This window comes from Argentina anserina, chromosome 3 (genome assembly GCF_933775445.1).
Source record: "Argentina anserina chromosome 3, drPotAnse1.1, whole genome shotgun sequence".
Taxonomy (NCBI): domain Eukaryota; kingdom Viridiplantae; phylum Streptophyta; class Magnoliopsida; order Rosales; family Rosaceae; genus Argentina; species Argentina anserina.
Window position 1 is genome coordinate 6,199,497 of NC_065874.1, and position 21,450 is coordinate 6,220,946.

The 21,450-nt window shown below is 42.9% G+C and overlaps 4 protein-coding genes across 4 annotated transcripts; 3 read left to right on the top strand and 1 right to left on the bottom strand.

Moving 5' to 3' along the window:
- The first annotated feature begins 810 nt into the window (after positions 1-810).
- On the top strand, positions 811-1,368 carry LOC126788773 (uncharacterized). The gene has a single exon (XM_050514784.1). It carries the CDS (start codon positions 925-927, stop codon positions 1,147-1,149), a length of 225 nt encoding a protein of 74 aa, XP_050370741.1. The 5' UTR covers positions 811-924; the 3' UTR covers positions 1,150-1,368.
- A 184-nt stretch (positions 1,369-1,552) lies between these two features.
- On the top strand, positions 1,553-2,499 carry LOC126786908 (pathogenesis-related protein PRB1-2-like). The gene is made up of 3 exons (XM_050512868.1): positions 1,553-1,559; positions 1,737-1,783; positions 1,978-2,499. The coding sequence occupies exons 1-3, from the start codon at positions 1,553-1,555 to the stop codon at positions 2,497-2,499; spliced, it is 576 nt and encodes a 191-aa protein (XP_050368825.1).
- A 309-nt stretch (positions 2,500-2,808) lies between these two features.
- On the bottom strand, positions 2,809-3,951 carry LOC126786909 (uncharacterized mitochondrial protein AtMg00810-like). The gene has a single exon (XM_050512869.1). The coding sequence runs from the start codon at positions 3,949-3,951 to the stop codon at positions 2,809-2,811; it is 1,143 nt and encodes a 380-aa protein (XP_050368826.1).
- A 14,929-nt stretch (positions 3,952-18,880) lies between these two features.
- LOC126788548 (E3 ubiquitin-protein ligase WAV3-like) lies at positions 18,881-21,185 on the top strand. Its single transcript, XM_050514548.1, has 2 exons — positions 18,881-18,983; positions 19,282-21,185. Exons 1-2 carry the CDS (start codon positions 18,954-18,956, stop codon positions 21,139-21,141), a joined length of 1,890 nt encoding a protein of 629 aa, XP_050370505.1. The 5' UTR covers positions 18,881-18,953; the 3' UTR covers positions 21,142-21,185.
- Positions 21,186-21,450: the final 265 nt, after the last annotated feature.

Here is a 21,450-nt window from a genome sequence, read left to right on the forward strand (position 1 = left end):
ACCGCAGAGCTATTCCAGACTTCAAGGTTGTCACAAGGATCACTGAGCTACTATGGCCTGCATGCGTCTCCAGAATGGACCTTATACTGTAACATTGCAATTGCAGAAACAACTTTTGATCATCGTGCCTTGCATTGCAAACTGTCTAGGACGGGGTATCACTCCATTCAGGTAAGAAGACTAGTAAAGAAACAACCTCACTAGGCAGGTTTATAAAGCTAGTTTTCAACCAATGTCATCGGCTACATTTCTAACTATCTCTTCAGTTTGTTCCTAGGGTACGTTGTTTTGGAGGACGTGGACATATCGAAGGAGGCAGGAGGGTCTTTTTAGAGCAGTTGTTTAATGTTTCAGAGAACTACATAGAAAATTCATGCATGTATTCTGGGCTGGTATGTGCTGCACACTTGATCGAGGTCATTTATGTCCACTAATAGCTGCTGTGCTTGTTGCTTCAGGTTCGTATGTGTTAAGTTATAAACATTTCACCATTGCTATAAATAATTCAGCAGCTACATGTCCTACATCAAATAACACCAAAACTCCAACAGGAGCCAGAATACCCTATTAGAAGCTTAAATGTGTGACAGAGTATGTACATGGTTTTATTTGGAAGCATGTACCCATCTAGATCACATATGGCCATATACTTCCTCTCTATTGGCGCAGAAAAAGTGACCGTTTGAAATATGAACGTTAAGGTCCCCCTCTTTCCTTTTCTAACATTATAAAATCGTTGCATTGCTATTCTGGAAAGAATCAGAAACCTCCAGATTACATCCCCCTTGTTTCGGTTGGATATAGTCATATATATTCTCCCCCGGTCTCATCACTTGGTGCCATTTCTTCTATCTCCTGCTCTCTTCAGTCTTCTTCTGAAATTAGATAGCTAGCAATTTGGTTTGAAACAAGAGAAAAGAAAAGATGGGAATGGTGGTGGTGATCTCTCTGCCTTTTATTCTCTTCACCATACTGCTTGGTTTCGGGTGTTACTTCTTCGGAAGGGCGAGAGGCCGAAAGGAGGCGATGACGAGTCCTCAAGTTTATGGGGTGCCAACTCCACCTCCAGGAGCAGCTAATACCACTTCACACCCTTCATCTCCTCAGACACATCCTTATTTCAAGCCAGACAACTCCGCCAATGTTTAAACCTTCCTTTGTTCTTCATCAAGCTATAGTATACCTTGTGCAGCCCATATTGTGTGGTTTTTGTTGTTAATATATTATGTGTGAATTTTGAGCTATGATAGGAAGAGGGTAAATCCCCCAATTGAGAATGTGGCCGGATAAGTGGCTTGGTGTATATTTATTTGTTGCGACTTGAATCAATAACTGTTGGAAAATTTATTCTTTCTTGTGTGGTAGTGTCAACTTGGATTTGTTTTAAATTGGCATAGTGCGGCCTTGAAGGGAACCTTTATCTAAGCTTAATATTAATATGTACATGAGATTTGCGATATAAATTCTGCGTCATAGGCACCAAGAATCATGAGGTTGACCTGATTTTAACTTGATTTAGTGATTGACCGACCAGCTATCCCACTTGATCATGATGGAAGGCATATAAGAATAATTTAGGAGCTGATGCTATCAATCATGAGTTTACTAACAGTGTGGTTGCTCTCTCTTCCTCACATGCTCTGATGTGTTGAAACATGAAACTAGCTAAACTTCATTAACAGCTTGATATATATGTTACTGTCCAAACAATACAAACTGCCTAACATTATGCACAGGGCAGATTAAAGGGCAAGAGCAACTGCATGTGCCTGATCTTCTGTGTGTTAGAACATCTGAGAACGGCTGCTTAGGTAAGGGAACTATTTAGCGAGAACGCAAGATGAATCGAAGATATGAAGATCAGATGCTAGATGAATTGCCTATACTTTAGGCAATTGAAACACATAGTATACATGTACTTAGAGCACACACCACTACACCAGTATACTTTGAAACACAAAGTATACATGTGCTTAGAGATCATTTTCAGTTTGGTTATTAAGAACCTTCCTCCTGCTTTCCATACTGTTTTGGCCATCTTTCTCACGCGGTTCACCCCATAAAACCTCCTCAACTCCCTCTTCTAACACCATTCAGCAGTACCTGGTTCCTCACAACTCTGAAAGATCAAAGCTCGGCCTCCCTCCTCTAAAATGGAGCAAGAAGCTCGAGCGCTACGCTTCCTGGTGGGCACGCCAACGGCGAGAAGACTGCTCATTGATTCATTCAAACAGCAAATATGGGGAGAACCTCTTCTGGGGGAGTGGACATGACTGGAAGCCAAGTGATGCAGTTAAAGCATGGGCAAAAGAGAGCTTCTATTACAACCACAAGACTAACTCTTGTGATCAGAACAAGGATTGCTTGCATTATACTCAAATAGTTTGGAGGCAGAGCTCAAAGATTGGTTGTGCTAAGATTATATGTAAGAGTGGGGATACAATTTTTGCTTGTGTTTATGATCCTCCAGGTAATGTCATAGGTGAAAAGCCATTTTGAACAGTGTTCATGTTTCAGAACGAATGTTCTTTCAATTGTAAATGTTTATAATGGCTAGTTCTGCATGTTCAGATTCCTAACAACTATTATAGAGTTATGGTCCTTCTATAAAGTCATGACATTCAAACTCATGCGTATGTGTAGAAATTGATTTTCATTGATTCCATAGAGTTTACAGTATACTGATATATATAGCCTATACATAAGCTACGGTTACAAAAGCATATAAAGAGCTTTAAATACAATTGATACAGAATATCAAAACTGAGCTATAATCACTCAATCAGTTTTGATTGTGCTGAGCTATAATCACTCAATCAGTTTTGATTGTGGAGAGGGAATCTCTCTAACACCCTCCCTCAAACTTGGCGGTCCTTGACGGACAAGTCTGCAAGTAAGCAAGACATGACGATGCTTATGAAGAGGCTTGGTCAGAAGATCTGCTGGTTGGTCAACAGAGGGAACGAAACAGACTCGATGACTACCAAGGGCGACCTTCTCACGAACAAAGTGATAATCAAGTTCAATGTGTTTAGTGCGAGCATGAAACACTGGATTAGAGGCCACATATGTAGCACTGAGATTATCACAATACAAGTGAATAGGATACTGAATGTTAGCGCCGAGTTCATAGAGTAAGAATGCTAACCAAGTCGACTCAGCACTAGCATGAGACAATGAGCGATACACCGACTCGGCACTGGATCGAGCAATGGTAGGCTGCTTCTTAGAGCACCAAGAGACCAAGTTGGTGCCAAGGTAGACTAGATATCCGGATGTGGACCGGTGAGAATCTGGACAGCCAGCCCAATCCGCATCAGCATAGGCAGCAAGAAAAGTGGGTTGATGTTGAGGACCAAAGAACAAGACATGATCAAGTGTGGCTTTGATATAGCGTAGTATACGTTTTGCAGCAATCAAATGAGGAGTGCGGGGCTGACTCATGAACTGAGAAATTGAGTTGACTGCAAATGCAATGTCAGGACGTGTAATGGTCAAGTACTGCAATGAACCAACAATTTCCCGAAAGGTGGAGGGATTGGAGAGGAAGTCCCCTTCTGTGGCAGTGAGAACTGCTTTGGATGACATGGGGGTGCTAACTGGCTTACTAAGTAGCATGTCGTGCTTCACAAGGAGATCATATGTATACTTCAGTTGACTAATATGAATGCCTTTATCCTGCGGTGTGACTTGTAAACCAAGGAAGTAATGAAGAGACCCAAGGTCTTTGATGTCAAAACCACGACCCAAGGCATCAATAAAACTCTGTAAGAGGCCATCATCACTGCCGGTAACCACAATGTCATCAACATATAGTAGGAAAAAAAATAGTATGGTGACCAAGGCGATAAATGAACAGAGAAGAATCATACACACTCTGAACAAAACCAGCAGCCAATAAGAAGCAAGACATTTGATGAAACCACGCACGAGGGGCTTGCTTGAGGCCATAGAGAGCTTTGTTGAGCTTGCAAACGTGAGAATGCCTGGATGGATCAATGAAACTTGGTGGTTGTGTCATAAATACATCTTACTGAAGAATGCCATGTAGAAAGGCATTCTTGACATCCAATTAACGAAGAGACCAGCCTCTAGACACATCAATAGATAACACAACACGGATGGTAGCAGGTTTAATCACAGGACTGAAGGTTTCAGTGTAGTCAATACCAGGTTGTTGATGAAATCCTTTGGCTACAAGACGAGCTTTATGACATTCTATTGTGCCATCTGCCTTGTGTTTTATCCGAAACACCCATTTGCAACCAACAAGATTCTGTGAGGGAGATGGAGGAACCAGAGTCCATGTATTATTTTTCAGCAAGGCATTGATTTCCTCAACCATCGCAGCACGCCACACTTCATGTTTCGAGGCCTGGGAATAGCAAGTTGGTTTAGCCGATTCAATCGCAGTAAGGAGAGCACAAGGAATCGGGTATTTGACTATGCCATCGGTACGAATGCGAGGCTTGACTATACCGTTTTGGAGCTGGGTCCTTGGGGGAGGTGGTGGGGCAGCTGGAGGTACTAGGGCAGCAGTAGGAGGAGGCAGGGCTGCTGGTGCTAGAAGAGGAGGATCTTCGGGAATGGCAGCAGGGGCCGGCTCGGAGGAGGCAGCGGGGGCTGGTGCGAGCTCCGCACGGGCCGGAGCGGAAGAGGAGAGTGAGGGTGAAGGTGGCGGTAATGGAGGGTCGGAGGTAGGCAGATCTGTGGTGGTGGGAGGTGGAGGATGGCGACGGGTATAAAAGTGAAGAAGAGGAGTGGGTAGAGCTGTGATGGGTGATGAGTTGGGTGTAGCTTGTGGCGTCAAAGGAGTATGGGATTGGGTGTTGACGCCGAGGTATGGAGAAGGAAAGGTGATCGTGGTTGCTGAAGTGGAGTGTGTAGGAGTTGAGGACACATCAACTAAACATGATTGATTTGGCTGCCCTAGGGATGGGCCAGAGTGAGAAGTTGGGCCCAAGGCAATATGTGGTGGATCCGGCCTGGTGGTGACAGTTGGAATGGGACTGGATAATAAAGTGAACTCCAACGGGCCAGAGTGAGAAGTTGGGCCCAAGGAAATATGTGGTGGATCCGGCCTGGTGGTGACAATTGGAATGGGACTGGATAATAAAGTGAACTCCAACGGGCCTGAGTTTGTCACCTGCAAATGCTTGTAGGGAAAATTTGTTTCGTCAAATAAAACATCCCTAGACACATAGACACGATTAGTGTTTGGATCAAGACAACGATAACCTTTGTGTTGGGGACTATACCCTATAAATACACACTCAACACTACGACTCAAAATTTTATCAGAGACATAAGACCCAAGATGGGGAAAACAAGAGCAACCGAAGACGCGAAGAGAAGAGTAAGAGGGTGGACTACCATAAAGGCGAGTATGTGGGGTATCCCAAGTAAGGGTGGAGGTAGGAAGAAGATTAATAAGATAAACAGAGGTCAAGACAGCTTCAACCCAAAGATGATGGGGTGTCCCAGAGTTAAGAAGAAGACTGCGAGTGACGGTGACAATATGACGATGTTTACGCTCGGCAAGACCATTTTGTTGTGGTGTATGGGGACAAGAAAATCTTTGTTGAATGCCCAAGGATCTGCAATAATGAGAGAAAGCATGATTGACATATTCAGTCCCATTGTCACTTTGGAGAAATTTAATGGTATGGTGAAAAATATTCTGAATCATTGCAACTAGAGTCTGAAAATGAGTCAAGACTTCACTTTTGCGGCGCATAGGATAAATCCAAGTGTAATGAGAGAATTCATCTGTAAAAAGGATATAATACTTGAAGCCACTAGCAGACAAAGTAGAGCATGACCATACATCACTATGAATAATATGAAAGGGAGTACTGGCAGTCTCGTGATGCAAAGTATAAGGCAATTGGTGAGATTTACTAAGAGCACAAGTTTGACAAAAAGAAGTAAAAGACAACTTAGAACCAAGAGCAGAACTCACACGCGCTAGAACGGTTGAGGATGGATGACCTAAACGATTGTGCCAAAGAGAAGAATGAATGGAGGCAAGAGCATGAGGAGTAGTGGATACATCTGAAAAATTGAGTGGATAGAGACCATTTTTACAGGGACCCTGAAACAAGAGGCAACCAGTACGTAGACAATAGATTTGATAAAAATCTGGAGCAAATAAGAAGAAAACAAGGTTGTCTTTAGTGAAACGAGCGACAGAGAGAAGATTCTTATGAATGGAGGGAATATGAAACACATTGTGTAAAGAAAATTTAGAAGAGCCTACTGACAAAGGAATGTTACCGGTGTGGGAAACGGACATTGAGTCACCATTACCTATAAAAACATTATGCGGCCCTCGATAGGGTAGGGGATTATTCACAGGCAGAGCGGTCATATGGTGGGTAGCTCCGGTGTCGGGATACCAAGTCGGGTCAACAGTAGAGTGGACACCAGCAAAAGGAGCGACAATATCAGGGCCGAAATATCTGTGGGGGCATTGGGAAATCCCATGATGATTAGAATGACAATTAGGACACCATCGTGAAGTAAGAGTGTTTAATCCATTAGAGCCAGTGTGCGCTACCCATGCGGGAGAAGGGAAGGGGCCATGCGCATGCTGTTGGTTCAAGAGAGATGGAAGCATGGTGGTGCAGTGAGTCCGGCCGGTAGAAAGATGGTGAGCACTGTAAGTGGAGGAGGAACCGTAACGGAGTGGTGTGGGATCCATTAAGTGAAGAAGAGACAGCGGATAAGATGGGGAATGACTGAATTGGGGAATATGTCTGGAATTTGAAAAGGCAAAGTGCATCAGCGGAAGAAACCTAAACTACTGATACCACGTAGAAATTGATTTTCATTGATTCCATAGAGTTTACAGTATACTGATATATATAGCCGATACATAAGCTACGGTTACAAAAGCATATAAAGAGCTTTAAATACAATTGATACAGAATATCAAAATTGAGCTATAATCACTCAATCAGTTTTGATTGTGGAGAGGGAATCTCTCTGACAATATGCCAATTTACATCTATGGTTGAACCGAAAATGGTGTATTTTAAGCATGTGTGGTACATGACGTAATTTTTTATCCTTTTTTTTTAGAAGGAGAGGAAAATATATCATACAACTCATTTACTATGACTCTTCGTTTTGCTTATTACTTTGTTTTGGTTATTGTGTTTTACCATACAACATGCTCTTATAATTATCCAATTTTAGGTCAGATATAACTCATTGTTCTGGGAGAATTACTATTCTACCCTTAGGTGTGTCTTAGCCTAATAGATTTCCTGTTAGGAGATAGATTAGCATCTCCGTAATAGATTAGGACTCCGAATCCTACGGGATTGTGGTTTTGTAAATGCCTATATATAGGCCACCATATCATTTAATAATACACAATTATTTTCATCATGCATCACGTTATCACGCACTTTGCCCTAAAACCCTGAACTTTTAGAGCCATAAATTTTTTTTCTCTCTCTTCTCCTCCGCCGGCCGCCGTCGATTCCAAGCTCCGGCATCTCCTCGCCGGCGCACCTCCTGCTCGCCGCCCCTGCAGCCGCCGCATCGCTGCCCCTGCCTCCCTGCAGCCCCCTCCCCGCAGCCCCTGTACGCTGCCCCTGCAGCCCATGCCCGCAGCCCTGCACGCGGCCCAGCCCCTGCAGCCAGCCCCTGCACGCTGCCCCTGCAGCCCTGCACGCGGCCCAGCCCCTGCAGCCAGCCCCGCAGCCCCGCAGCACCGCAGGGTCTCCTCCGCATTTGCTCCGGAAAAACATCTTTTTACCCCGCAAGTCCCCGCATCAAAGCATTCAAAATTGCTCCTCCCGCATATTCACGCAAGAGACGTGAAATTCACAAGCAAGGACTTCGCTCAAGAGAAGCTACTCCCGTATACTACAAACCTTTAAAGGTAAATTTTTCATAAACGTTCCCGCTTTTGAACGTATAGATATATTATATCAGGCGCTATTAGCCTTCTTCTTGTCTTAATTCCGGCCTTTCTTGTAACGCCGATGAGACTATAGAGGGATGAGTTTCCCCTCTTGGTCGATGTTTTCTGTGTGACGGTCCTGGGGGAGTCACGATTGTTTTGAAAAGGAAGTTAATCGATTTTCGTGTGGTCGCCTGAGTGCACCGCTGTTTTGGGTGCGATCATGAGTATCGCCGCTTGCATCGATTTTTTCTTGTGACCATATACGTCACCCCTTCTAATTCCTATTACACTTGAATCTAATCGATTCCGTATTCGTTTTGTAGATGTCATCGCCATCTCGACCGGAATTTGGCCTTCTTGATCTAGAAGGAAAGGAATAGCACCGCTGGGTTTCCGACATGGAACTCGCTTTCGAGAGCCGAGGGATTGAAGGCATGTTTGCCGACCCTCCTGCTGATTTCCCACCCATGGCTAAGACTCAGACTCTCATCTTCATGAGACGTCACATCTATGCAACTCTCAAGAGGCAATACTTGAACGTAAAAGATCCTAAAGAATTATGGGACAAACTACGCTTGTGGTACAACAACGTTCATGATAAGCTTCTTCCTGAATTGACTGTTAGATGGGATAACATCCGTCTATTGGACTATAAGAGAGTGGATGATTTCAATCAGGATATGCTATGCTTGCAATCCGATCTTGGCACCGTTGGTGTCATCAAGACCGACCTAGATCTTCTCAATAAGACATTGGACACGTTTCCAATCAACTATGAGGTTCAAGCTTATACGTACCGCACTCATGTAGAGGAAGGGAAGATCCGGTCTTTTGCCGACTTAATGGCACTCTTGGCTAAGAATGAGAGACATTCTGAGATTCTCCTCAAAAACAACAATAGACCTGTTGGCACTAAAAGAATTTCTACGCCACAGTCTAACTATGGGAAAGCTCCTAAGCAAAAAAATCAATTAAGGAACGCTCCATATCAGCACCAAAATAACAACTCTCGTGGTGGGAGACAACAAGGCCGATCTCGGCCTCGGTCCAATACTTGGACCCGTGATGGTGGCGGCGCCGCACCCTTTGGGGGAGGCCGTCCCCGTCCCAAACTCCAAGGAGGCCGTGCGCCTCCTAATGCCTCCACTTCCGGTAATGGCAAGTCTCCATGCTTCAAATATGGCTCCTTCAAGCACTTTAATCACGATTGTCGCGCTAGCGAAGAGATGATCAAGGCTTACTCCGCCTACAAGAAGTTTCTACAACCCGAATCGAATCATGTGGATGAGGACCATGAGATCGAGACTCACCATATCTCCATGAAGCCCGAGCCCCTTGCTTCTAAGGCTAGGCCTCCGGTTGCTACCATGGATACTCCCGACTTTGATTAGTCATTTTAGCTTCTTTAGCTTTATGATTCAAGTATTGTTATGGCCGACCGCCATTGTTATTTTCATTGACTTTGTAATAGTCTTTTGACTTTGGAATTAGAAGTTCATGTGTGATGTATTAAAGATTGGCATTCAATAAAATTTCTCATTTCTTGCTTACAAGACGATCTCTTTGAGAATTTTATTTACCTGACACTTAGCATGATGATCAACGTGTGCAACTCACGTGGTTTTTAAATTGGACGCTTTTGGGTCACATGAGACCCCAATATCACTACATTGTGAATTTGGAACTTAAAATTCGGAAAACGAACCTCAGAATGTCGAAAACGACGTCGTTTTGCCTTGGCCGGACCCGGTTACTATTCCAGCATTTTCGGCACGTTTTGCCGGCGTATTCGCCGTCTACCGGCCATTTCCCGGCGTTTCCGGCACCGCCACCCGGTTCCTGTCGGCGTCCCCTGTCGGACCTGAAGTTCCGGCCTCCATACCGGCCAGTTCCGACCGCCGCCGGCCGGTTTTCCGACAATTGGTGCCGCCGGTTTTCCAACGAGTTTTTCGATGATTTTTTCCATCGTTTCTCGTCATTTTTCCGGCATATTGCAGCAGTCCCTACTGCCACGTTTTGCTCGTCCAAAATTCACCCGGTTTTGAGTTCTTTTGACATGGTTTTCCGGTTTGTTTTTCCGGTTTTCTCCAAGTCCGTTATATGCACTCACCGGTACTCTTTGTGTGTGTCTTCCACACCATTTTTGGATGGTTTATACCACCCTAGTTTACTGTTTGGTATTTCACTGCTTCAATACCATGATTTCCAACTCTTTAGTTGAAGAATGTAGTACTATTGCCATGTGATACATTCGATGGGATCGACCTTTGTTCCGATTCCCATTCTTACAATATTCTATGGCATATTGTATAGAATTGTTCCCGTGTCGCTGACTCTCTTAATTGTCATTTTGTAGATATCCCGCGGTGAAATCGAATGTCTAGCTGATTGCGGAACCACCCACACTGTCCTACGGCACAAGCAGTTGTTCACAGATCTAGTGTTTTCGACTTCTTCGATGACTACAATGATTGGCTCGAAATCCATCATTCAAGGAAGAGGCACAGCTTCTTTCTTGTTGCCTAATGGTACGACTCTTAACGTCGTAGACGCTCTTTATGCGCCGAAGTCTCCCCGCACCTTGCTAAGTTTTAAGGACATACGTGCCAATGGTTTTCACCTCGATACTTATGTTGAGAATGGAGAGGAATATCTTTGTGTTACCTCTGAGAAAGCAGGCCATCGCCGCATCTTAGAGAAGATGAAGAGTCTTGGGAATGGTTTGTATCTTACTTCCATTCGGATCTTTGAATCATATGCGGTTGAACGCAACTTTTGTGATTCTGACTCTTATATGCTTTGGCATGCCCGTCTCGGGCACCTTGGACGTGATATGATGATTATAATTCTTAAGAATTCACATGGTCATCCATTTTTCAAGTCCCGGAAGCGATTGGAGGATCACCTCACCCGTGCTCCGCACGGTGAGGCCGTGCCTACCCATGGACCACATGGTGTGGCCGAGCATGCCTCACTCGGCAGCTCCACGGCTTTCATGCCGTCGGTGGCGGCATCCCCTCCTTCACAGGAGCTTGTGATGCCTCCCGTGCTTTCAAATGCCTCCATGGCAATTTCTGATGCCCATCGCTCATTTTGCAAAGCTTGTTCTCTTGCTAAATTTCAAAGAAGTCCTTCTTTTGCTAAGGCTTCAACCGATAACATTCCATTCTTACAACGTATCCAAGGTGACATTTGTGGACCTATTCAACCAGAATGCGGACCTTTTCGATATTTTATGGTATTGGTTGATGCATCGACGCGTTGGTCACACGTCGCTTTGCTATCCACAAGGAATGCTGCATTTGCCAAGTTATTAGCTGAGATCATCAAACTTCGGGCTCACCACCCCGATTATCCTATCAAATCCATTCGTTTGGATAATGCTGGAGAATTCACCTCCAAAACTTTTGATGATTACTGCATGTCTATTGGGATCGAAGTTGAACATCCCGTTCCTCATGTTCATTCACAGAACGGTCTAGCAGAGGCTACTATCAAGCGTATTCAGCTTGTTGCTCGGGCAATGGTTATGGGTACTAACCTGCCGGTCTCTGCGTGGGGATATGCAGTGTTGCATGCAGCGACACTTATTCGTTTCCGACCCGCGGCTAACCAAGCGTTTAGTGCGTACCAGATGGTAACTGGTTACGAACCCAATATTTCACACTTACGCATCTTTGGTTGCGCCGTTTATGTGCCTATTACGCCTCCGCTGCATACTAAGATGGGTCCTCAGAGACGATTAGGTATCTATGTTGGCTATAATTCCCCAACGATTGCCCGCTACTTTTAACCAACCACCGAAGATCTCTTTACTGCAAGATTTGTAGATTGTCACTTTGATGAGACATGCTTCCCATCGTTAGGGGGAGATGAGAATGTTATCATTCCAAATGAACGTCAGGAATTGACGTGGTGTGTCCCCACTATGTCTCATTATGATCCCCGCACTGCTCAAAGCGAGTTAGAAGTGCAACGCATTATCGACCTCCAGAAAGTCACGGATTCGATGCCCGACGGCTTTGTAGATATTGCTAAAGTGACGAGATCAAACATACCCGCTGCGAACGTACCGGCACGGTTGGATGTCCCGAAATACGGGCGTGGAAGACAAGCTCCTGGACCTAACAACATTGGCACCGCCCCTGACAGTGGGACGGAGGCCGGCGGCGGCACCACCATACGTCGTGGTGTTGCCGGCGCCCCTTGTGGCGACGATGCCGAGATGGCCCGGCATGGAGCAGCTTCGGCCTTGGCTCCTCAAAGAAAAAGGGGGAGACCGATAAACTCTAGGGATTCAAAACCTAGAAAGAAGCGAATGACTAAGGCACAGCGCATCATCAACGATGAATCACCATCGTATGAAGTTGTCTCTGATTACAGCTATGTCCATGAATCAACTCAAGTGTTACCGTGGGATGCTATGGAACCTTGTTTGATGCCAGAGAATAACGAAATCTCAGTGAACTACACAAGTGAGCAGTCGGTCCGAAACCGAGCCACTACATGCATTGATGACGCTTTCGCTTATTCCGTCGCACATGAGATCATATCTGAAGACGACGTTGAACCTCGCTCTGTAGCGGAATGCGAACGCAGAGCAGATTGGCCGAAGTGGAAGGAAGCAATCCAGGTAGAACTTGACTCATTAGCGAAGCGAGAAGTCTTCGGAAAGGTTGAATTGACTCCAAGAGATGTCAAACCTGTTGGACATAAATGGGTCTTCGTTCGTAAGCGTAATGAGATGAACGAGATCGTGCGCTATAAGGCAAGACTCGTGGCGCAAGGATTCTCACAACGATCTGGTATTGACTATGAAGAGACTTATTCTCCTGTTATGGACATCATTACCTTCCGCTACCTTATTAGTCTGGTAGTGTCCGAAAGACTAAACATGCAGCTTATGGATGTGGTCACAGCTTATCTCTATGGCGATCTTGACGCAAAGATATACATGAAAGCTCCAGAGGGACTACCTTTACCTCCATCAAGTGCCTCCAGACCACGGAGTGCTCATGCAGTCAGATTACGTCGTTCATTGTACGGGTTAAAGCAATCTGGAAGAATGTGGTACAATCGGTTGCATCAATACTTGGTGAGAAGGGGTTACAAGAATGATGAATTATGCCCATGCGTGTTCATACGAAAGACAAATTCTGGATTCGTCATCGTTGCGGTCTACGTTGATGACATGAACATAATCGGTACTCTTGATGAGATTGAAGAGACCGTGTCTTATTTGAAGTCGAAATTTGAGATGAAAGACCTAGGGAGGACGAAATTCTGTCTTGGCCTTGAGCTTGTGCATATGGCCGACGACATCTTAGGGCATCAGTCAAATTACACGCAGAAGATGCTTCGACGTTTCAATATGGATCTATGCAGTCCATTGTCTACTCCCATGGTCGTCCGAAGTCTAGATATCAAGAAGGATCCCTTCCGTCCTAAAGAGGATGATGAAGAAGTTCTTGGTCTTGAAGTTCCATACCTTAGTGTGATTGGGGCACTATTGTATCTTGCTCAATGCACTAGACCGGACATATCTTTCGCAGTGAACTTATTAGCTAAATTTAGCTCCGCGCCTACGCTACGTCATTGGAATGGAATCAAGCATTTGTTTCGATACTTGAAAGGTTCCCTTGACATGGGATTGTTCTACCCCTATTGCAGAGAGAACACCGCCACGGTATCTCCCCACACCACCGCCGACCCCGGCCTTGCCGCCATACGCCGCAGCGACGCCGCCGGCCGCTGGCCGCCATGACGTGGAGACCGTGCGCGGCCCCGATGCAAAGACTCCAAACAACTTGTTAGTTGGTTATGCCGACGCAGGGTACCTCTCTGACCCTCACAAGGCTCGTTCTCAAACCGGTTATGTGTTCACTATTGGGAATACGGCGATATCTTGGAGATCCACAAAGCAAACTCTTGTTGCTACTTCTTCGAATCACGCGGAGATCATCTCTCTCCATGAAGCAGTTAAAGAATGTGTTTGGCTACGATCACTAGTTCGCCATATTCGTGATTCTTGTGGATTAGTCTCTACAATTGATCAACCTACGTGCATTTATGAAGATAACGCTGCTTGCATAGAGCAGACAAAGTTAGGTTTCATCAAGGGAGACAACACCAAGCATATTTCGCCTAAGTTCTTCTACAACGTTCAACAACAGAAGTTCTTGAATGTTCAGATCAATCAAGTGAGTTCATAATCCAATGTTGCAGATTTGTTCACCAAGTCTTTACCTAAATCTACTTTTGTGAAACATGTGAAGAGCATTGGCATGCGTCGTTTATCGGAACACTAGAGTTTGGTAGACTTCAGGGGGAGTCTACATCACATGTTAAGATCCTTAAGTAGTTGGTGCGTTGTGCTCTTTTTCCCTTCGATCAAGCTTTTGTTTTACCCAAGAGGTTTTTGTTTTGCTTGACAAGGTTTTTACCGAGGCAACGATATATGCACCATGCAACCTAGGCATGCGACACAAGGGGGAGTGTTCCGGGAGAATTACTATTCTACCCTTATGTGTGTCTTAGCCTAATAGGTTTCCTGTTAGGAGATAGATTAGCATCTCCGTAATAGATTAGGACTCCGAATCCTACGGGATTGTGGTTTTGTAAATGCCTATATATAGGCCACCATATCATTCAATAATACACAATTATTTTCATCCTGCATCACTCATATATATATAAGGTCGATTCTTGTTGTACTGATTCATATAAGCGTAATTCTGCTGTAGATATTGTGTGTGTGTTTTTCTTTTCGGGTTTCTTTCTTTGGATCTAGTGAAATTCGTTTCATATAAAGCCTTTTTTCTATTGTAATTCTTGAGAATTGGTGAGCAGTGTTTAGATGAGTGAACTTTTACCAACCAGACTTTGTTTTTGGGCAGAATTTATGCGGCATTTGCTTTAGAAATATAAGAACAGAGGACGGTGATGTCGACTTCACTGCTCAGTGTAGACATGAATTCCATTTTATGTTGCTGCCCATCTGTGGATCATATTGGGAGGACCAAGTTCCTTCTCCAATACAATTTCGACATCAGCAGCCTCCTCCTCTGAACCCATTTACTCAGAACCTACACCAGCAGATCCTATCCCAACGGCTATCCCAAAGTCCATCAGGAACCTGCTAGCTACTCTGATGATGAACCTCTCCTATCCACCTCATCCACTCAATCCTCGGGAACCGAGCATGTTGTAATACCCTGGAAATTCTTATCTAATTTCCAATGAGTTCCATGATATTATTAAGTTGGTCATTGTCCAATTTTATTAGACGAGGATGAAAACGAAAGAGTCCGAAAGATTAATTGTTCGGAAACGTTCAATTTGACGAGTCTAAGAATTGACTTTTGACTCATGGGGTTTCTTAGAAAACTTCTTACATGAAAGTCGTAGAACTCGTCGATACGAATTCGTAGACACGTGGCACACCTAAATCAGAGTTCGTATGAAGAAGTTACGAATCAAAAGGTATTTGGATATTTTTGGAAAATAATATAAATAGGAGAATTAAAGAGAAAAATGAGGAGAAAAATCAGAAATTCGGATCGGTACTGTTCACGGGTACTGTTCACCACAAAAAATATGAAAATTCTCTCTCCCGAATAGCCGACTTTGAGCCGCCGGATCTCCGCCGTCCAGCCACCATAGAGCGGCGCACTGGTCACGTTTGAAAGGTTGCTGCGTCCCCTGTCGATTGGTGGCAGCACCACCCGTCATCTCGCCACCGTTTAGGAGCAGTGAAGCCCGGAAGTTCTCTCGAAAAAGCATATTTCGTCGAACTTCGACTCGTCAGATCTCCCTCCTCCGGCAACCAATCGGTAAAATTCTTGTCCCATCTTGAAGGTCTCCTTCCATACTACAAACCCTCCAAAAGATTTAACTCAAAACGTTGTGTGCTAAGAGAATCGAAGAAAAGAAATCCTAGGTTTTAATTTGAGACTTTTCGGTTTTTGTTAAATTGAAGTGTTTAGGCTCAAAATTAGACTTTGTGGTAAACTAGAAAGTTGTTAGGAATATCAAGTAGATTGTGGTGGTGAAATTTGGTGGTCATTGATATCTGTTGGTGAACAGTGTTCATGAATAGCCCTGTGAACATTGTGCATGAACAGTACTCGACAAACAGTAAATATGAACAGTACTCTGTGAACAGGCAATGTAAAAATAGTAAATTTGAAAAGTGTTTAGTAAAACAATAAAACATGAACAATTATGTGAACAATGTTTTATGAACATCATTTAACTGTACTGGAAATTGTCACTTGATATTTTACGTATCATTTTCTAAGCATTTTATCATGCTATTAGGTGACTGATGAAACGAGTGAGGAAATTACTTTCAGTGTCGTGGAAGTTGCACGCAGGAAATAAGGTGAGTAAACCTCACAATGATCATTATGATCGAAGTAATATTATAATTATGAATTTAGTTGAGTTGTCACCATAGTCGTTGCATCACTAGTTTATAAAAATTATTAAAAAAAAATATGTTTTAGTTTAAATTACATGAACTTGATCGTCTACGGTTCATGCGTAAGTGAAATGCTATTTTAATAAATGATTTTGAAAAAGTTTTTGTGATTATGGAGTATGGTGAATGTGAGTAAATCTCACTATAACGAGCCAACCCTTGGTGGTGACTCATATTTACGTTTTCTTAAAAAGATCGAACTATGACATGTATATAATATAATGGGTTATGTATGAGTATAAAATAGTAAATACGATACATATATATGAGTTGCTATTTTATATACTGTTACGTTCTTATTTTCAAATGAATTATATTGTGGAAACTATATTTATTTTATTTAAGCAAGAGTTGTTTGTTGTAGTACAATAACATGAGTGTATTGTTATTGTACGTGGTTTTAACATTGAGTTTTGTTAAAACGTTTTCTGTCTTCGAACGTGTTGGCATGTCGGAACCTAGTCTTGGCCGAGCGAAAGTTACGATACAATTAGAGCTCTAGTCTGTCTGCCGGTATACTGGCATGAGAGGTAACAAATGAGTTACCGGCTTATGAGTACCCATATTTTTTTGGATATTGGGTAGCAAGTGGTTGCCCAATGTCTGGCGGCGTACTACATGAGGGGTAACAGATGAGTACCAGCGCTCATGAGTACACGTATTATAAATGTATTTGGGTAAACAGAGGGGTTGCCCGATTTCTCATGAGCACGCATATTTTCAGATATTATTGGACAACCAGATGGGCCGTCCAATGACTCATGAGTACATTTTATAATTAAATGTTTTCAGTATTTTCTTTTGTGTTTATATGCGAGTTATATTGGTTTACTCATACGAGGTGCAAAGCTTACTGGGTTTGTGTTTACAATCCCGGTGCACCTATTCGATGGTGTAGGGGATAGTTATGCATGTGTGGATTAACAGAATTAGAGAGTTTTCGTTGAAGATTGTCGAAGATTTCTTTATGCTGTTTGTGGTGAGGATTGAGTGAATTTTACATTTCCATTGGTTATAATATTGAGGTATAAACTGGTTATATATTATTCAAGTCGACTGAGTCATGTTGTGGATTCATTTTCAATACACTGTTATGATAAGATGATTTCAATATATTTGAGATTGTTTTAGAGTTTTCATGGCTTCGAAATCGAATTTTTAATATTGAAATTTCGGGGCTGTGACAAAGGGTGACGCAGCATTCTCGTTTCTAAATATGTTCTAACTGTGTTTTTTAAACACCTGCTTTGGTCATGGTAGAAAAATCACAGAAGAAGAATGAACCTGCGCCAGACCAAGTCTAACTCCCCTCTCTAAGTCTAGCTACACTCTATTTGGACTTCTAAGACTTCTGGCAGAATTAGGTACTTGTTTTAATTTGGTCTAGCATGCTTGTGTGAATTCGCATACAATGTTCTTCAGTGATGTTTGGGTTTCTGTATATGCTAGATTTTGGTTAATTCCTACGGTTAATGGAAGATCGTGAATTTTTCTTGGTGTTAAATACTTAAGCTTGCTCTTTGCATAATGTCGGAACATTTCTTCCCCCGGCCACTAAGATTAAGACTGAATTATATTCCGTTGAAGTTTGATGGGTTCTAATTCTGGGTGTGGTGGGTCACATTCAACATAGACTTTGTCGAACAAAATTTCAAAAGAAAATCCTTATATGATATCTATCACGTTAGACACCAATAACAAACATCCGATATCCAACACGTAAAGTCACATTACGTAAAACACAAAGAGAACAAAATTAGATAGCATTATATATAAGCCCTTAAATAGGTATCAGGTTCTGAAATGGACCAGTAGTGAGCACCATGCTCCATTTAAGGATGGTTCGCTGGAGCACCTGCATGAGTTACCACATTCCCTGCTGCAGCAGATGAAGCTACGTCGCTGCAAAAACTTGATTTCACATGAGATTGATTCCTCAACGTGGAAATGGAGAAGGAAATAAAGATAATATGATTCAATATCTAACCATCAAGGAGTCAAGGTCAGTCTTATCCCTTCATGTCTTCATTGTTAATTACTATGATTGCTACCATTGCTTTTGTCCTTTGGAACATCACTTGCAATTGTAGTCTTGTGTATTTATATCTATGTTTGATCAACTTTGCCATCGTTTTTTTGTTTGTATCATATATGTGTTCGTTTTGTTGCCGCTGGAGGCATCTACCTGTTGTTTTCGCTAAGAAAGACGAACCTACCGCTGCCCCCTGCTCTGCATCTTTGTTTTTATGCAAAGATTTAGTACGTTCTTTTCAGTTTACGTATGTATATACGTACTGAAGAATACTTAAGAAATTGGAAATTAAGCTTGATCACTCGGTTATCATATATTACATTGTTATTTTAATCGGTGATGATTGCAATGGGAAATTATCATATCTTGGAGGTGAAGGAAAATCTTAAAAGTCTCTCACATATAACGATGCATTTCTTCAAAGAATATAATACCTTGTGAAGCTGTAGTTCAGAGTCCTTACCCTCTGCTCTAGTGTTTGGTCATTTTGGTGCGTAAAGACTTGCTAGACCAACCCAGACATGGATTTAACTGAGGCTGCATCTGATCAGGTTAGTAATTGTGTGATATATCTAGTCAAAACTTTGGTATCTACTAGGAATATGGTTAAAGAACCAGTCTTTTGATTAAGGTTCTACGAATGTTTATACATAATTGATTAGTCTTGTGAGGTTTATGAATTTTCTTATAGACAGAATATAGTGTCATGACTTGTAACTTGTGAGGCTTTTTCTTATAGACAGATGCTAACAAAATAATGTTTGAACAGCTTTTAGATTTTTGTTTTTGAGTAAGTTTTACTGGTGGATCTGGTTGATAATTGTTTAAAATTCTTATTTTCCTATACAGAACAATTGTGGCATTTGCAGGACTAGCCTGAGAAGAGGGCTAAGCGAAGCCATCTTCACTGCTGAATGCTTGCACATTTTCCACTATCATTGCATTCTCAACAATGCAAATCTTGGAAACCTTTGCTGCCCTGTCTGTTTGGCGAAGTGGAATAAGGATAATGTACCTTTCCAGGTTCCTCCTCCTCAAAACAACAACAAGGGCACAATCCCTCTTCACTTTCCATACTTGTCGCAACAACTACCCTGTTGGCAATCTATGCATGAACCCCCTGAGCCACCAACCTTTTCTGACGATGAACCTCTCCCACAGTGTACCTCATCCATTCAATCCTTTTCCCCTCAAAGTATAACAGTCAAGACTTATGCTGAGTTCTCTGCTATTTCTTCTGCCGAAACTGTGTCCGGATTTCCTGTTCTTGTCAGCATTGTTGCACCTTCCCTTCAAGATTCTGAGGGCCATGGCCGTACGCCAATTGACCTTGTAACAGTTCTAGACGTAAGTGGTAGCATGGAAGGCACAAAGCTTTCCCTTCTCAAGCAAGCTGTCACTTTTGTCATAGAAAACTTGGGGCCTTTGGATAGACTTTCTATAGTTTCATTCTCATCTAGTTCTAAACGAGTCCTTCCTCTCCAGAGAATGTCTATTGATGGCCGTGAAAGTGCCATTTCAGCCATCCAGTCTCTTAGAGCAGATGGTGGAACTAACATTGCAGAAGGACTGAAGAAAGGAACTAAAGTCCTTGAAGATCGCAGGGAAAGAAACCCAGTTTCAAGTATCATCCTCTTATCTGATGGCAAAGATACCTACAATATAACTGCAAGTCGACTGTTAAACCAGTTACCTAATTCGCTTCGTTCTAGAGACATGCAACAAGAAATTTCAGTCCATGCATTTGGATTTGGTTTAGATCATGATCCGAAAATTATGCATTCTATATCTGATGTTTCAGGTGGCACTTTTTCGTTCATTGAATCAGTTGGAATGATACAAGACTCATTTGCTCTGTGTATTGGTGGTCTTCTCAGTGTTGTAGCGCAAGAAGTTCGCCTAACAGTAAAGTCTGCCTCGCCTGGGGTCAAGATTTTAGTGATACCATCAGGGAGATATGTGAATGAGATCTCTGATGAGGATCAGCACGGTGTTATTCATCTTGGAAATATGTATGCTCAAGAGGGGAAACAATTTTTGGTCTACCTCTTAGTTCCAGAATCCTCAGCTTCACATACTAAGATGTCATTGCTAGATGTGTTATGCATGTACAAAGATCTAGCTTCAAATGAGCTGATGGAGGTGCAAGGTGAGAAAATAGAGATACTGAGACCTGAGGTTTGTTCCCCTGCTGAAAAGATAGTCTCTTTGGAGGTTGATCGACAGCGGAACAGAATTATGGTGGCTGAAGCCATTGTTGAGGCCCAAAGGTTGGCTGAGGTGGGAAATCTGGAGGCTGCACATGCGCTTTTGGCTCATCGTAAAGAAATGCTCTTAACATCTCCAGCATCTCAAGCTGGGGATTACCACAGTAATTTGTTTGAAACTGAGCTTAGAGAAATCATGGAGAAAATGTCATCTATGCAGTTGTATAAACAATCCGGGCACGCTTACGTCCTTGCAGGAATTAGTTCCCATATGTCACAAAGGGCCACTACTAGGGGTGACACAAGAGCCTCCTGTCTCAATGCAGGTTCAGTTGGCTCTAGGAGGAGGGGTCCTCGCAGTCGCAGTAGCTACAGGTTTCCAAATGCTGCTCCAAGTGAGATGTGTCAACCACCTGCAGCGGTTGGTGTTTTCGAAACACCTTCTATGGTCAGAATGGTACGAAGATCACAGAAGAGAAATCAACCTGCAGGGGCATACTAATACTAGTGATAATTCTGCATAGGTGGTCTTCAGACCGGCGTGTGTAAATACATCGTTATAATGCCTTCTGTTTGTGCTGTTTGGAACTTTGGATTACCTTTGTTTGAAGCTGTGTCTTATGTTTTGTATCTTCCTTTGATTAAAATATTTTGTACAGTTCAGTAAATGCCTTCCATTTTCATTGGTAATTTCTTTATCTTTATCAAGAGTTCTTTGGTTATTCCATTTGGATTTCTGAATCTCCAATAGGGACTTGTTGACTGTTGGCTTTCCTTGATCAGGGTAATACTAAAGTAGTCTGCTATACTT

What these genes read in the sequence shown, in the direction of transcription:
- LOC126788773 (XM_050514784.1), top strand. Translation starts at nt 925, where the DNA reads ATGGGAATGGTGGTGGTGATCTCTCTGCCTTTTATTCTCTTCACCATA.
- LOC126786908 (XM_050512868.1), top strand. An exon ending in ATGTGCCTGATCTTCTGTGT is followed by an intron (nt 1,784 to 1,977) that starts GTTAGAACATCT and finishes ACATGTGCTTAG; the next exon opens with AGATCATTTTCAGTTTGGTT.
- LOC126786909 (XM_050512869.1), bottom strand. Translation starts at nt 3,951, where the DNA reads ATGGCCTCAAGCAAGCCCCTCGTGCGTGGTTTCATCAAATGTCTTGCT.
- LOC126788548 (XM_050514548.1), top strand. Translation starts at nt 18,954, where the DNA reads ATGGATTTAACTGAGGCTGCATCTGATCAG. An exon ending in CTGAGGCTGCATCTGATCAG is followed by an intron (nt 18,984 to 19,281) that starts GTTAGTAATTGT and finishes TTTCCTATACAG; the next exon opens with AACAATTGTGGCATTTGCAG.